The 17,636-nt window shown below is 32.5% G+C and overlaps 2 protein-coding genes across 3 annotated transcripts in view; one reads left to right on the top strand and one right to left on the bottom strand.

Annotated features, from left to right (window-relative positions):
* LOC110105649 (putative ribosome biogenesis protein slx9-like) overlaps positions 1-7,125 on the top strand; it is a 38,263-nt gene extending 31,138 nt beyond the window's left edge. For both annotated transcript variants that reach the window (XM_020835242.2, XM_020835250.2), the window contains exons 4-6: positions 4,656-4,705; positions 6,201-6,343; positions 6,689-7,125. In XM_020835242.2, coding sequence (XP_020690901.1) covers positions 4,656-4,705; positions 6,201-6,343; positions 6,689-6,884 — 389 coding nt within the window. In that variant the 3' untranslated portion in view covers positions 6,885-7,125. The remainder of the gene's footprint in view (positions 1-4,655; positions 4,706-6,200; positions 6,344-6,688) is intronic.
* Positions 7,126-9,326: 2,201 nt separating this feature from the next.
* Positions 9,327-12,729, bottom strand: LOC110105724. The gene is made up of 3 exons (XM_020835334.2): positions 11,901-12,729; positions 10,902-11,087; positions 9,327-9,715 (listed from the first exon to the last, which is right to left on the bottom strand). Exons 1-3 carry the CDS (start codon positions 12,333-12,335, stop codon positions 9,437-9,439), a joined length of 900 nt encoding a protein of 299 aa, XP_020690993.1. The 5' UTR covers positions 12,336-12,729; the 3' UTR covers positions 9,327-9,436.
* Positions 12,730-17,636: the final 4,907 nt, after the last annotated feature.

The following is a 17,636-nucleotide window of genomic DNA, read 5'->3' as shown; positions in this document are numbered from 1 at the left end:
CCTCATCTTTCTCCCTACGAATTTTCGAATTCGTACTTTTTTCTTCCCCTCTTGCCACGAACGCCGCCGTTTGGTTTTGAATCTCTAACATCTTTTTCATCATGTCTCGGAGATCGGCGACTTGTCCTTCCATGGAGGAAATCATTTTCTCCACCGTCGTTTTGATTTGATTCATCTCCCCTTCAAGCCTTTCTTCTAGAGCATCCACCTTTTTGGCCGCCATCGCAATCTGGAGTTTATAAAATTACAAATTATGGATTTGAAACTCCAAAAACAGCAATCCCCCTTTCTTCTGGGCAAATATTTACCGCTGAAATTTGCCAAAATCAGCGCTCCACCGGTTTCACGACTTGATTTGATACCAATTTGATAGGAAACACTTGAATATCTCAAGTACTTTCTATCAATCTTCGAAAAAACAGTGAACTTTCTCCTCAAAATCCACACAAAATCACAAAAACAGTAGATAATTTGTATTATTTGATGAAAGGAACACGGAAAACTACAAGATACACTTGATCCTCATTTCAAGAGGAGGATCGATCTCTCCCAAATCTCTAGACGCTGCTAGAGCCTAATGAAAACCTAAATCTAAGAGATCTCAAATTTTAGCCAAATTCAAGAGGCCCTAACCCTAGGAAAACAAAGTATTTAATGCATACAAATCAAAAGAAAATCCCTAAACAATCCCTACATTCAAATTTCCCTCCCAAATCCCTCAAAAATCCTTCCTAAATGGCTCTGTTTGAACCAGGTGGGGCGTGCGGCTGAAACAGGAGGCGGAGGCTTCCGCCTGGACCGGTCCCGCGTGGATTGGCTGGATCGGTCTAACAGAAGATTCAATATGGAGGTAATTTTTGTGTCAAGGAAACTAATGGATATGTATAGAGAGACATGAAAGGAACTTGTTATGCTTTTTATCAATCTTGAGGAATATATGATAAGAGTATTGCAAAAATTGATTTGATACACATTAACTAATAAAGGTTTGTGTTGAAGTTATGGTAAAGTTTTTAAGTTGTTTGAATGGATATTGATGGGGGCTATACGGTCAACAATGTGAGATACACACAAAGTTAGCGTGCAATATGAATATACTTAGGTTTTCTTTGATATAAAAATAATAAAAACCCACTAAATACGCAAGTATGTGTCTATCAAGTAATAAAGTGCCACAAAAACATAAAAAAAATTGATATAAAATGAATTGAATGCCTTTCATTTGGTGCATCGCGCCTATGATACACATTATCATTTCTTCTACTTATTTTGATTATATTAAATTATACCTGAAAATATTAGAAAAACTAAAATTAAGCTGCAGCTTAGTGAATAAAACGTGTTTTTAAATTACAGTAACCCAAGACAATTAGAATAATATGCATGATCATTTCAATTCATATCATAAAGTAATTCTATTTAGTTTCATTTTATTTTATAACTTTCAATATTATGCATATACAATGTCTTTATTTATATTTTTCTTTTTTCTCATAAATAATACAACCGTCACAAGAGACACCATCTAATTTAGTACAAATGAATGTAATCCTTTTCCATTTAATTTTCCTTTTTCATTTATGTGAATGGGTATATTGCGTCTCTGGTCAGTACCATAAGGAGGTGTGCTCCATCAGTAATCTGATAGGAAATACTTGAGTTCGCAAGTAACCCTAAGGTAATACTTGAGTTCGCAAGCAACCCTAGTCAGCTAGTTAAATCACCTAATTTCTCTCATATTTAATTTATTTCTAAAAGTACTAAATTTTAAATTAATAATTTATTCTCCTCGCTTCATTAGTTAATTATGGTTTAATTTTTGAATTACTTATAAATTCTCAACATTTAAATTTTCTTATATTTTATTAAAATATACTATTATTTTTCTATACAATTTATCCTTGACTCTTAAACTCATTGTTTGTCAAAATATAGTTTACAGCTTAATATAAGATAAATTTAATTTATTCCTTATCTAATTTTAAATCTCATATACTAATTTAATTATGGTCTCTTTCAAAAATATTTTTTAGATTAAATTTCCATAATAGTGTTAATTACTTTCATCCTTAAGAAATTCATAAATCCATATTTTAATAAATAATAATTAAACATTAAATATTATTTTAAAATTTAATATATATATTAGTTAAACATAATAAAAAAATAAAATAAAAATAAATACTTTACCTTTATTCCTAATCTCTTCCAAACTGAAGCCCTAATCCTCACGCACGCAGTTTTACCTTCAGCTGCTTGCTCGCAAGTGCCGACTCCTCTTTTCTTTCTTGATCTCTCCCTCTCCGTCGTTTTGAAAAGATGAAGCCAGCCACGAATCCAAAAAGATCCTTTTTCTGCCTCTTGTCTGCCTTTCAGTCCCTATCGTTTGTTTGATTCCACAGGAGTGAGCAAAACACTGATATTCTCCACGAGGAGTCGTTACATTTCGCATATGAAAGTTTCCTCGCTCACACACTTGATTCGGCCTTGCCAATAGCTCTCATGATCGTGGTTTGGCCGCTCGACCCACCTGCTTTATGCGCTTTTTCATTCGGTTCCATTTAGCTGATTAAGGCCAGTTCAATTGAGGTTTTAACTTTGGGTATTATATAAAAAAATCACTTTTAACTTTTACTTATGCAAATTTTTTTATTTTGAGGCTTATGCCTCAAAACGCCTTTAGGCGTATGCCTCACATTAACAAAAAATGCCTCAATACCTAATTACACAATTTTAAATCTCGACACATATTTTAGTTGCATACGTAATCTCAAATTGCTTCGCATGGGATTTGCAGGGGCCACAACTTGTGAAAGTTGTTACAGAATCTTGTAACTCTATTCTCCTCAGATTAGTAGGCTACTTTTTTTTTTTGAGAGTTGTTGTAGATAAGGATAGAAAAGGAATGTACTTAATGTTATTGGCATATGCATGGTGTAACCCAATTCAAACTAAAGTAGATGTGGCCAAATTGGTGACATCAACTTTTTAAAAATGTTGAGGGTTGAAGTATTTGACATGCTACAAAATTTTACTTCTCACTAGCCTTTGCTTTATAGGTAGGGCAGAAGAAAAGTAAAATACATGCAAACTTTTTATTTATATCTATTTTATCTCAACTAAATAACCCATAAAGATATGTATGATGGGACATTGACTAGCATTATAAAATATTTGTGAAATGATCAATGAATTCACAATAAAAATAGAGCATACCATCTATTGCTCTTTCATGGATATGAGCTAGTTGGGCAACTTGTTTTTGCTCTATTATTAACTCTCCTACCACTAGTTATAATATAATTTTTAGAGAAGTTGCCCAAAAAAAAAAGAAAAAAAAAAGAATCCATGATAATATTCTATGGATGAAGTATTAAGTTCATATTTTCTTTTTTCTATTGGTCATGAAAATACTTACATGGGATATTTAAGCTGATAGCATAGTTCTAATAAATGAGATCTTTTTTGAAATAAGATGAAAGCTAGAACAATGGACGTAATATCTAGAAGATGAAAGGGCTTAAGATTTTCAGAACGAAGAACATGTATATAATATGTAATTTTAGTTGGTGTAAATTGATAATCATTGCTAAATGATTCTGCGATATCTACTGTTGATTTTTTAAGTATATTGGATTTAGTATATATTAGAATGTTAATATAAATGATGATATAATTTCTAGAGTTACAAATGAGTGATCAAAATGCATAAATGTAGAGCACTACAGTTCTTGAGTCAGCGTCCAGTTGAATACTTGTTCAGTTGCTCGTTGATCTCAATCTAGCGGGTGGGCAACCTCACTTTGATGAAGGGATGAGTTTAATACCGGTAAAAAATTTAGGACATTATGCTAAGTAGTATAAGGTTGCTCGATAGATTTAACCTCTAAGCAATGTTTCCAATGTAAACTTTCCATCCTTTTACGCAGTACTTCTAGTGGTGGGACTAGTTTGGAGCAATTTTGAAGAGTCAAGAGACCAAATCAATCCTTTCAATTGTTGGGGGTTGAAATACCTTTTCACTAAAAATCAGGGATAATTTTGGGCTTTTTTTCCTTATTTTAAGTTTATTGTAAGAAAAATAAAAGATAAGCTCTGTCAACTTTTAATATATATTATGCTCTACACATTGTACGATCTTGGGCAATAATTTAATTTTAAGTATGCTAGATCCTTTTCACTTCAAAAAATAATAATGAAACATCTTGGTAAACTTGGCCTTTGTATTTCTGAAACAGCTATTTGAACTCCCAGATGATTACAGTTTGTGATCAGGTGGCATGCCATAATGTTAAAAGGTTCTTACAACCAATATTACCACACTGCCTCAATGTGTAGATATTTATCAAAAAAATGATGTTTTGGAATGATTATTTCCTCTAAATTCATGGCTTATCTGCTACATTCTTTCGATGAGTTTCCATATACAACACTTCTTGTAATTGCTGAAAAGTCCTTCATATGTCCCAGAATTCAGTTTTTAGTTATTGTTGGATAACATTGAAATCCACTTTCTCTAGCTTTTCATCTCCTGCTTGCGGATTTGTCACTAAAATGCTTATGATTAAAATATTTAGAAAAATGGAATATTCTGTTTTTACCAACTTAGTGATTTTGTTTGAAATATAATGTGACTTAATTTTGTTTATATGTAGAGATTACTGAAGCGGTTAGATCCTTAGCTGCTAAGAAGGCAATCAGCAAGGTGATGATTTTCTTGCCCCGAGATCCTTTTAACGTTGTTTCACCACATTAGTGATTATATTTAAAAATTCTTGAGATTTTTTCCGAGGATGGCCATAGGGTATGATGCATTCTGTGTACCCTTAAATTGGTAGCTGTATTTGGTGTGGGGTGGTATGCTCTCTAATATTTACTGAACATTTGAAAATGTAAACTGGTACTAGAGTATTAAAGTTACTAAGGTTTTGTTTGGTTGGTTGAAAAAGAAATTCAATGCAAGAGGATTGCAGTGTAAAAGGAATGCAGTGCAGAAGGAACACTTTGTAGTTATTTAGATGAGTGTAAAATAAATACAGTTGATTGTTTATTTTATTTTATTTGGTTTGAAGTAAAATGAATGTAAAGTCCAAAGATGGTGGCAGCGGCAGGCGGATAGTGGCTCTGGCAGCTGACAATGGTGGTGGCGACAGAAAGCTTGCTTGCGGTGAAAATGGTTTTCACTCAAAATTGGTCGAGTTTACCTCAAAAATAAACTAAAATAATTTACGCTGCATTCCTTTTACTTTAATGTGCGTTCCTTTTTTATCAAACCTATGTAAAATGATAACTTTACATCAACTTCAAACCAAATAGCCCCTCAAGTGAAACCCATTTCCTTTTCAGGAGTGGGATCATCATAATCATTTTTTAGAACCTATTTACGTTGCACAGGGGCATGCTTTTAATAGTTTGTGAACAAAATAAAATTTCATATACTAATAAAAAAATGCCTTTGTAAATTTACTTATTTGTCAGAAGACAGATTTCGGTTGAACTGTATATATATTTTGAGTTATTATTTCTTTCTTTTATTCATTATGTAGTGTTAATTTCTTTGTAATTTATTCATTTGTCAACGACTAATGAATTCATTGCAGAATGTTGAGGAGTGAAAACTATCTGAATCAGATCTTCTACCTTTAAATTCTTATTTGAAACAATATTTCAATATGCCAACTATTTCTAGCATTTGAATTCTATAAACAGAACTTGTTTAACTTTGTACATAAAATACATATTTTCTACACGTGTTGAAAATTTTACCCTAATCTTTACAGTGAAAATTGTAAAATACACTATTATTTAAATTCCTGTGTTTTTTACATCACACCTGTTTTAACCTTGCAAGTAATTTTAACTGTATTTTTTATTATTTTAATAAATTAAACCTAATTGAACATTTACATTGAATCTTTGTCTGTCCTGCATTTTGCTAAGTTCAACATATTACTTGAGAATGCCATTTTTTATTTTATTTCGTTTTCATTTTATTAGCTACTTGCTATTGTTAGTATGAGCGAGTTTCATGAACTCAGAGCTACTGTTCTGCAAAGTTATATTCTGTACTGTGTATTTTGATGTGATAATGAATTTAGCTATTGGTGTAACTTTGCCTAGTGAACTCTGTATTTGCTTCTTTTTGTTTAAATTTTTGCTTGTGGAAACACATCAACTCATGAATCTTATTATCCTTTCAGAAGAAAAGATTAAGAAGCCGGCAAAAAAAAATCAAGGCTTATGACTTAAGTGTGCTCTCAGACTTTCTTCCCAATGAATCTCTCAAAAAACCATCTAGATCCACCGACTTCAAAGTAAACTGCAAGAATAGGCAAAAGCTGGTGTAAGTAAGCTTCGTATTAAGATTTCATTTGGGATAGTTTTTTTTTCTACTTTTTAAAACCGTTTTTTGTATAAAAATTTTTGTACTAGAAAACTGTTTTAAAAAACAATAAGAAAACCGTCCCAAATGAAGTCTAAGGCTTCGTTTGGGAGGCTTTCTCACTGCTTCTTAAAGCAGCTTTTTAGTAAAAATTTAGTTCGTAAATTTCTATGATGCGAGGCAAGTTCTTAGAGCACTGGTCATAGGTTTGAGTCCCAGAAATTATTTTTCTACTATGTAGGGGTTGTTGGGGATTGTGTGCTTCCTTTTTAAGTTTCTAATTCAGCTGTATGTGTATGTTACCAGTCTAAAGGAGAGCGAACTATTGAGATTTGTTCACAGTCATCCAGCTTTCCAAGCTGATCCCATCTCAGCAATTCAACAACACTTGGAGCAAACACAGCCACCACCACCTGTTGAAGCGAGGAGATCCAACAAGAGCAAAAAAGAGAAGAGGAAGAGATCAAAGAAGTCTGCAAGCGTGCAGAATATGGAAATGTAGACAAGCTAGCTGATAATATGTTGCTGCCTGCAGTGCCTATTCAGGTTTTAATGAATTTCCTTTCATCTTTGAACTTACGCTTCATTTTGGATGACTTTTTTTTACAGTTTTTTAAAAGCCGTTTTAAAAAGTAGGAAAAAAGCTATCTCAAACAAAATCTTAATGGAATTCCTATTAAGTAGAAATTTGTTTATTGTTCAAATAAATCTCATGCAAGTCTTATTGTTAAGTTGATTTATGTGATGATGACTGAAAAGTGATTGACCAATAGCAATCGTTAGTGACAATGAATGACTGATATTTGTTTCTAAAAATAGTACAAAAATCTCAAAATTATTTTACATATTTATAAAATTAAATTTATTTTGGAAAAATAAAAACAGCTAGAAAATACATCAAAAATATATCTTTTAAAAATAAAAATCTTAATGAATTGACCTAAGTTGAGTGGGATGTTGTTCGAGCTCTCGACTTGTGCTTGATTCGAGTGTTTAAATTTGGTTAGTTTAAATTCAAATTCGTTTGAGTTTGATTCGAGCCTGATTTATATTGTGGTCATTGAGTTTTAAATGAGCAACTCATTAAAAACATCGAAGAGCTTTGTCGACTTGAGTGTTGCTCTAAATATAATCATATTTTTAATTTTTGTCATAGGAAGTTGCATTTAAATTAGCTTTCAAAAAAATTATTTTTACAATTATTTTTTATAAAAAGTTGTAGCGGTCTTAAAATGAATCATGAGTTTTTAATTTTACAAGCTTAAAATCCCATCTAAGAAAGCCCTGCCAATTTATCCAATGCTCAATGTGTCCGCGTATGGATTACCGGCACAAATGATGTGGGACTAAGGTTTCGTTTGGGATAATTTTTTTATTATTTTTTAAAATAGCTTTTCACTATAAAAAATTTTTATTAAAAAATTTGTTTTGAAAAATTGCCTTGGAAAATAATAAGAAAGATGTGCCACGTGCCAAATAAAGCCTAAATTGTTTATAAAGACAAATATCCAACATGGTAGCACAAATATTAGATAAAAACAATGATATAAATAATATATATAAAAAAAAATACTCAAGCTTTATATTGAGTAATATTTTGAACCTTAATTGAGCTTTATATTGAGCCTCAAATGAGTTTTTTAATGAATTTATTGACAACTTTTTAAATAAGCTTGTTCATGATCATAAACTAATCAGCAATAAGTTGCTGACTTTTATTTATTTAACAAACAAATCTTAAAAATTTTATTTATTTATTTGGTTCGTAGCTCTAAACAAATTGATGGATGACTAGGGTGCGGAACAAGAACTTTTATTTGGTCCGATGAATGTGCGTAGAGTTAAGTTCGACCGTCACTAAGATCACAGGCACAAAATGAGAAATATCAAGCAAATACCGAGCAATACCAATAATAACAAGAAATATCATTATGTGAAGATAAAATACCGTGTAATACCGAGCAATACCGTGTAATACCAAAAAATACCGAGTTTTTTCTAAAAAAACTCGGTATTTTTTGGTAATACTCGGTATTGCTCGGTATTACTCGGTATTGGTCTTCCCAGAGTGGTATTCCTCGTTATTGTCAAAGAATACCTAGCAATACCGACCAAATACCGAGCAAAAATCGAGTAGCAATCCTTTGACCGAACGTTGATCTACGTCCGGTCAGAGGACATAATAAAAGTTCGCGGAACAGTCACTCGTAGGACAATTTCTCCAGAGTCTTTTTTTTGGATTTAAGACAAATATTTGATCATCAATTGTTGTTCAAACAACTGTATAAAAAAAATAATTATTTAACTGTAATGTGCGTATAGATCACATTAAAATCAGAATGATAGCACAGTGCATATATTTGACCATCCTGTTCAATACTCGCACCAAATATTTTGGTATTACCTTAATTTAGATTTTATTTATACTTATCAATAATTAGCCCTAATCTTTACAATAAAAAATCATTTTAACACTGAAAAAGTAATTATATGTGTCTAATAGATAAGTTATGTATGCTTAAGCATATTTTAGGTTTTGTTTAAGATAACTTTTTACTGTTTTTTTAAACAATTTTCTAATATAAAAATTTTCTTAAAAACAACGAAAAAACAGTGGTAAAAAACTATCTCAAACAAAGCCTTAGACAATTTTTTCGCTAATTCTTAAAACGATTTTCTAATACAAAAATTTCTAATTCAAGAAACTTTTGTACTAGAAAATCGTTTTAGAAAACAGAAATTGTTCCGAACGAAGCTTTAATTTGTACCATAGGCTTGAAAATACATATTTGCGCATGAAATGAATGCTTTAAATGCTTTGAAAAAAGAAAGAAATATTTTCTTTAAAATAATAAAACTCAATATTGAGTGCATTATTCTTATTTCTCTCATATATTTCTTCAAAATTCACAACATTAATAAAATTGCAGTTACATAATTTAGAAAATGCTAATAGAAGGACCTCAATAATGTTAAATCTTTGTATAATCCTATTTTTAAATTTGTCTCAGCTCAAAGCCTTATAATTTATTTCAAATAATATCAGGATGAAGACTAATACCAACTGCATTTGTCCTCTGAGAACTTTACAGGCCTATTACTGTTGGAATCAATGGCAAGATTACATATAATATGCCTGTGACTCTTCACCCTTACCAAGAACCCTACAAGATATCCTTGGCTAGCCATGTCCAAGTTTAGTGTCATTGGAGCTTTAATAGAAGTTCTTGACAGATCTAAGCCCAGGCTAGCTCCATAAAGAGGAACCTGGTCACCCATCAGAATGATAGACTTAACTTGATGGTTTTTTCTGGGCAGATAATACTCCTCCACCTGCAACAAATTTCAAATTTGTGGATGAATTGGATTTTTACTGATGAAAATGCTTTCATATCAGATTAGCTATGTTGGAATTAGTGTAAAAATAGTCATTTTAACTGAAAAGAACTATGGAGTTTGTAATATTTCTGCTTTTCAGATAATTAAAATCTGTCATAATCTAAGTAGTCAAATTTGAAAGAATTGTGTTAGCAGTTTTGTAGGTTAAAGTCTGCCTTTCTTCAAGATCATGTGTTCAAATCCCACATAGAGTTCATGTGGTTGCTTAGAGACAGAAAACAGAGTCTGAAAAAAATGATGAGATTTACTACTTTCCATTATTTAATTAGATGTATTCAGAAGTGAAGGAGAATTTAAAGCTGTAACAAAATCACAATATAATGATTCAAATTTTACATAAAATATCAATGAAAATAAAATAATCTCTTTCTAAATTATGTTTTCTATCCATAAGCAACCAACTGAGCTCTTAGAACAAAATTCATGCAATATTGGAAGTGATGTGTAGCATGGCAAAAAAACAAAAAGAGCAAGCAAAGCCATGGGCGGATCCCCCATGATGTGAGGGTGGGCCCCCTCCCTCAAAAAAAAAAAATAATGTACTAGCAGGGGCTCCCTCTCCCCCTCAAAAGAATATTTTTGCATTATGTAATTGAAAGATAAATGATAAAAATTTCATCTTATAAATTTGATAGCATTATGTTGATTAAAATTTTTAAAAAAATTCATTTTATTATTATTTTATTATTATTATGTTGTTGTTATTATTGTTGTCTACTTAATTAAAATTTTGTCCTCCCTAAAAAAAAAAGTTGGATCTGTCACTGATAGAAGCCTTAACTTTATATAGAATAGTATAGATTAGCATTAAAAATTTTACTCTGGAGGGGTGCTACTGAAAGGGTAGTTGGTTGAAGAAGTCGAGCAAAGATCATATGGGATTACATTAAAAGAAACAAAAAAGAAGAATTTTGAACTTCTTGTAGAAGATAATAGCTCCCAATAATTTTTAAAGTTAACAAATGATCTATTCAGGTTACAATGAGAGCTGCTTCATGAAACATACTCACCAAATGAGTTGCTTAGTAGCAGGTAAATCCATATGTTGCTACTGTGCAAGTAGTTGAGCTCTTTATGGCTAAAATGGGCATATAAAAGTAATAAGATGAAGCCAGCTTACCTGATTTACAGCAACCCGTATTTTGGAATAGAAGAGACTAACATGGGTAGAGGTAACATGAACGCCAAAATATGGAGCAGGATTGAACACGTTGATCTTCACAGTACAATTAAGACCAAGCATTTTTGTTGGCACTCCAGTACGATCTTGTCCAATTCCAGCATGAAAATAATTCACAACCAAGCTCTGTAAGAAGTTAGTTTTTGTTAAAAGAAAAATGGTAATTTGCAATGAAGAACTTTTGCAAGAAGTCTTGATTCCATACAGATTTGGATCTCCACAAAAGAACTAACGAAGAGTTTTTTTAGCAATGGAGTACCATTTGCGCTACTTTAATTACAATTACACAATTAAGTTTATGTAAGTGTGATAATTTTATATAAGCATCATTAAACTACCTAAGACAATATAAATAGATTCATTTGGGGCAGCTTTCTTAATTTTTTCGAGAGCAGCTTTCTAGCATAAAAATTTCAAGTTCAAGAAATTTTTGTACTAGAAAGCTGCCATAGAAAACAGTTAAAAAATCATCCCAAACAAAACCTTAATTTCATACATTTGAAAAATCTATATAAAATTAACCATTCAAGCGTTTTCTCTTGAGAAGCAACATAGCTTTCAAACATAGCCAACAATGGTGACCCATCACCAAGTAACAATAGTTCGGCCAGTCTATTTCATCTGTAGTTGCATCCTTTTTGTAGGGATTTATTTATTTGTTGTTATTTTAGTTTTCATGTTTTAGTTGTAGTAACCTCTTAGGCTTCATTTGGGACAGCTTTCTTACTGCTTCTTAAAGCTAATTTTTAAATTATTGTACTAAAAAGTTGCATTAAGAAGCAATAAAAAAACCGTCCCAAACGAAGCCTTAGTTTTTCTTAGCAAATATCTTCACACATGATGACAACAAAAAACTCTAAGAAAAAAAAAAGGTTTGAAGAGATCAACAAACATAAAAACCATGAATTCAAAAAACAATTTTAATGAGCTATTCATTACCTCCACTGCCACCTCAGGTGCATATTGCCTGCTTACTCCCCATATGATGAAGCCAGCAACAGTACATATCAAAATAAAAGCAACTAAACCAAAAAACATCTTGAATACAATTGAATGCCTTTCAACATCACCATAATTGAGCTCCTCGTCAATGGTTGAATAATCAAACCATCCTTTTTCATTCAGCCTCCTCCTCTCCTGCGGCCCCGTCGTAGATAAATTAAAGGACTCAGAAATCAGGCTGGCCGATGAAAACCTTGCGGGAGAATCTGAAGGGCTATTGTAGACTGGAGTGGTTCTTGACGAGGACTTATTTCCATCATAAGAATCCCCAGATGGGCTCTGCACATAGTAAGCTGGAAGTATATTTGCGAATCGATAAGGCAAGGAATCATTTAGGGTTGAGACGTCTGAATCAGAAATAGTTCTCATCATCTTGACCTAAGGGAGCAGTAGAAAGACGAAAAATCTCGTCTTGCAGAAGGGGTGATTTGCTTTAAAAGAGGAAAGATCTCAGAGGACAAAATTTTCAAGGGAAAACCAGTACATGAAGGAATCAGAACAATGTTCTGAGAATCAAAAAGGAAGATTTGCATGGTTGCAATGAGTTTATAAGATCAATGTGTGAGACGAGATTGTCGGGATTCGATGAAGAAATCTTCTATGGCGGTTTCGGATTATAAAGCGGATCAAGAACGGATCATAATAATCTGGTTTCCTCTTCTGTGCTGCGTAATGAGAGAAAAAATGGAAAGTAATAGTGATGAAATAAAAATAAAATTAAACAGGAGGAGAAAACCAAAAAGGGAGATGAAGAAGGGGAGCACGGAGGAGCGAAAGTTCGTTAAGGAAACTTTCAGTAAGAATTTACTAAGTTTTTTTTTTTTGTAAAAATTATAAATTTAATTTTAAAAAATATAGGATAGGCACAACTTCTAATTTTATAAGAAATCAATTAACACAATAAAAGATAAATTTCTAAATGATGCGTGATTCAAGAGGATATTCTTAATAGGAGTAGACAAATTTAAATTAAAATGTATCTTCTATACAACTTTTTTTCCTTTGCTTTCATCTCCTTATTTACATAATGCCATTGTATTCGCTCCATGTAAGCCCTCAATATTAATAATGAGATGTTTTCGCAACGATTATTAGCAGTAGATTAATTACCACTACAATAGTCTGATTACGTCAATATTGTTAACTGTTTCGTAATTTTAGTGCTGTGAAAATAGTATTTAATAGTAAACCCTAAACTAAGGCTTCATTTTCGACAACTTTCCTACTGCTTTCTAAAGACACTTTTAGGTACAAAATTTTCTTGTTCAAATAAATTTTGTACTAAAAAGACGCTTTAAAAAGCATAAACAGGAGCGGAGCTAGAATTTTTTTCATGTGGGGGCACAAAATAGAAATATTAAAAATGATCTCACCTTCTTTCATCCAAACTTAAGACTAATATTGACGGTTTAAAACTTTTTTACTAGACTTATTATATCACAAAGTGATAAATTATTTAATTAAAAAACTTACAATCAAGAATAATAAGCAATTACATGACACCTATACTTTTTTCTTACGAGAATTGTATCTCTTGTAACTCATTTGGAACAATCAAATCTTTAGTTAAGCCATTTAGGCTTAACTAGAACCAATTATTTACTTAACTTCAAGATAAAAAAATGGATAAAAAAGCTTATTCAGATTTTTTTGACATGGTATAGATTAGATCTAAATAAACTAATTTTACAGTACTTGTCGAGTTTGCATCAGTTAGAGATTGGAGTGTTCAAATCTCAAATTCCTATTAATATCTAGTTCAGAAAATAAGAAAAAAACTTTTCAAGGATACAGAGAGAGAGAGAGAGAAAGAGAGAGGACATGCAAGAGAACAACGACAGAGGTTTGTGGCCTTGCGGAAGAACATAGAGAGAGAGAGAGAGAGAGAGAGAGAGAGAGAGAGAGAGAGAGAGAGGGCTGCGTGAGAGCGAGAGCACGCCGACGACAAGGGTGAACAACAAGTAAGATTTAGGGCTTTTATATTTACATATTGAGATATAAAATGAATTCACTTAAGTAAAATGAGATGTAAATGTTACTATTTTTAATCAGCTTATTAAATTGATAATCAAAAGGACTCTTACTTAATTAAAATGAAATATAAACGTCACTTTAGGGGCCAAAACTTCGCCTCACCTTCTTCTTTTTCAGCTCTGATCCCGCTATGAAGCCGGTTGATGAGTGGCGTGGAGCTAAAGCTCTCCCTCAGCTCCTCGACTTCCTCAGCTCCACTCTCTCACTCACGGCACCCGAATAATCATAGGATTTTCTTATTTCTGGCGGGCCAGTGGGGGCGCGTGCCCCCAGTGTCCCCACCGTGACTCCGCCCCCGAGCATAAAGAAAAATGTCCCTCTAAGCCTACATTCTACAAACTCTCAAATTTTCGTGTTATTGAAATTTAGTAGGTGGTTGGCTTTCCATCAACACTGGGCCAAATATTTCTTTCAGAAGATAAAATTTTTCGCAAAATTAAATGCTTGTTAATCTCATATTTTTCTTATATACCAACCTTTTACTAGGTTAGAAGTTTTTTGCAAACATTTTGACTACCACATTCTCCATTTATTTAAGAGGCTTAGGGTTTGTTTGGGATGACAATAGCTTTTTCTAAAATTAGTTGTGGAGTTTTTTTTTATTACAAAAAGTAGCTTTCCGTCATGAAATTTTTTGAAAAGCACTATCAAAGCAGTAAGAAAAGTGAAAGACTAATGATTTTTATATAAAAGCAAAGCAGCTAGAATGCTATCTCAAAACATACCCTTAAACTTCTAAAAGTTTAATGTAAAAAGAATTAAGATTACTGCTGACTTGATGTAAGGATGCTAATGTATAAAGAATCAATATTTTCATTGACTTGATGTACGTGAAGATGTTCCGCATATAGAGCATAGCTTAAACTAAGGTTTTGTATGGGACGGCTTTCTTACTACTTTATGAACAAGCTTTTTAGTATTGTATTTTTAGTTTGAAAAAAAATTGCACTAAAAAGTTTCTTTAAAAAGAAGTAAAAAAAAAAAAAAAAAAACGTCCCAAATGAAGCCTAAGAAAGTTAAAAAAAAAATCATGTTTTTATGTGGGCTCTGAAAATTGGTGCGCCGACCTCTCTGTAGACCCCTTTCTCTCTTTTTTTCAAGTCATCGAGGAGAGTTATAATGAGTATGTTTCGAAGAAAATTTTCAGAAGGAAGATTGAGTTTTGAATAAGGCATTACCTAGAGATTTCACCCTCATTTTGCGAGGACTTTATGATCTGAGTTCTAGTTTCCTATAGACGCAAGTCCATATAGTTAATTATCCCTCTCGATAATGAGAGCGAACTTTCAATTAAGGCTACTCATCAAACAAATACGTAGTATCTGATGTATAGTAGCAGTATGTTTAAGTATTTACAAATTTAATATTTAAAATTAGAAATTTATCACCTTGCATTTTAAGCGGATGGAAGGGGAAATGACAATGAGCATGATAAAGATCCCATGGTTCCATCGTTCCAGGCCATCATGATCCCTAGTCTACTTAGTTAGAGGAGGTAGGCGACCTAACTTGATAGGAGGATCCTTTTTGGCAGCCATGAGTTACTTCGTTTAAGGGTACCTCGTAGACTTGAGGTGGATATTTAACTAAGGGGACAAATCCGAATCCATCTTAGCTGATAGAGGGCTTTGTGCCCAATCAATTATACCATATTGATTTATTACTCAATGACTTAACACCTTTGGGAAACATGTGAGCTATGATTATGATCGTTATAATGGTACTATTTGGTGGTAAAACCACCCAATTAGAGGGTCCCGGTCATAACTATTTATCGGTGGTGTCATTTAGCAACGAATTCATCAATGTGGTGTAATTTAGAAGTGCAACCACTAGTTAGAGGATATGTAACACGTCCTTATAGGCAAGTGACAGATTGAGAATGAATCCTAGTGATATTCTGAATCAGACATTATTAACTCTTTGTGAGCTGAAATAATTTTTAATTTGTCCACCTCAGCAAATTATTAGGGAGGGTGGATTGATACTTTTGCTTTAAGTGTTTGATCATGACTAATTTCATTTTTAAATATTTGAAATTTGGGATAATTCTTAGAATTTTGGATTTTATGGGCATTTTGGGAGATTTTTTTATACATTTGATGTCAACTTTGATTGATATTTTCTATCAATACGGCTTTCTTCAGGGTCTTCATGGGCAATTTCATTTTCATTAATTGAACATTGTTGACATTGCCTACTTACCGCTAGAGGATTAGGTTTGAATCTGAATTCATTTCTTAACCCGCGTAGTATCCTAAGACATCACGTGTGTACCTATGACACGCTTGCCAGGGCTCATACAGGTATATGCCGTTACGTGTATTTTGCATATTGCATTTATGTGATTATTATACAAATGCAATGGATGTAAGTGACACATCTGCATGTATCATGTATATTGACCTATGTATTTTGCATTTTATATTTACACACTATGTAGCTGCAGTGTGCAATATTTTTACATATAGATGAAATATTATATGATGTTACTTAAATGAATCCCTTTGCATCTTATAAATACATGCAAGAGGACACTTGGCTATGCATGTACAACATATTTACACATAAATGCAATGTCAGATAACATACTGAATGAAACCCTCTGCATATTGAAAATATATGAGAGAGGTCATTTTAAATTATTATTACAATGTTAAACGGCATGCTGGAATGGAACTCTATACATATTACAAATGCATGCATATTATAAAATGAATATTAATGCATATTTTAATGCATGAGTGAGGGGTATTTTTAAATTTAGATGTGGCTAGCTTTGCAGGTGGCTATTACTGACAAGTGCATAGGATTTCACTTTGGGCTTTATTAATGTTTTATATCCACTTGTGTGAATGTTGCAGATCTGGTGGCGTAGTGATGTGTTATGGATTGTCTGTTGCTTATCGCATGTAGGTTATTGTGTAGCACTAAATTCTTGTTAACAAGCAATAATCATTTGGAGGATGCACAAGCTTCCTTGTGGGCACCTTCTATCAGCTTATACGACTATTGAGGATCCGGTGGTGTGATTTAGAAGCGCAGCTTCGTACAATATTTAAAGATCATCAACATCAATAGCATTAAGGAACAATGTGCGACAAACAACAATTCCTGCCTCCAGTGCTAATGCTTCAACGGTCTCAAGATTTTTTTTTCAACACTTTGAGCTCGAATTGTGCAGCTCAAACTTGCTTAAAACCTAGGCTACAACTTCGATTGCAGGATTTTCCAGGTTGCATTTACAGGAAGGTTTGATGACATTATTAAAATGGAAAGTTAACTAGTTGAAAGGTTTTGGGGACTTTTGCATAGCTCGAATCCTTCCACTTTTCAGGTTATTAAAGCATTCATGGATATCATAAGTGATCTCATAATTTTCTTCTCAAATAGGGTTTTTAGCTTTCAAGCATGCTTTGATTCAACTTATATTTAGAACTTATATACCATTCAAAATATCTATAAGATACTTCATTGTTTTGATGCGAGCTCCATCTCTTGTCCTTCGAGAGTTGAAATTCACAAATCATTTAACCTTGTTTAGACTAGATGAGGACATCCAAGTTGCATGAGGTAATTTTGTGATATATGAGATATCATAATATGATGAGACCAATGGCTTGGTTGAGATACTATTAT

Source organism: Dendrobium catenatum, unplaced genomic scaffold (genome assembly GCF_001605985.2).
Source record: "Dendrobium catenatum unplaced genomic scaffold, ASM160598v2 fragScaff_scaffold_260, whole genome shotgun sequence".
Taxonomy (NCBI): domain Eukaryota; kingdom Viridiplantae; phylum Streptophyta; class Magnoliopsida; order Asparagales; family Orchidaceae; genus Dendrobium; species Dendrobium catenatum.
This window is presented reverse-complemented; position numbering and strand designations above follow the sequence as displayed.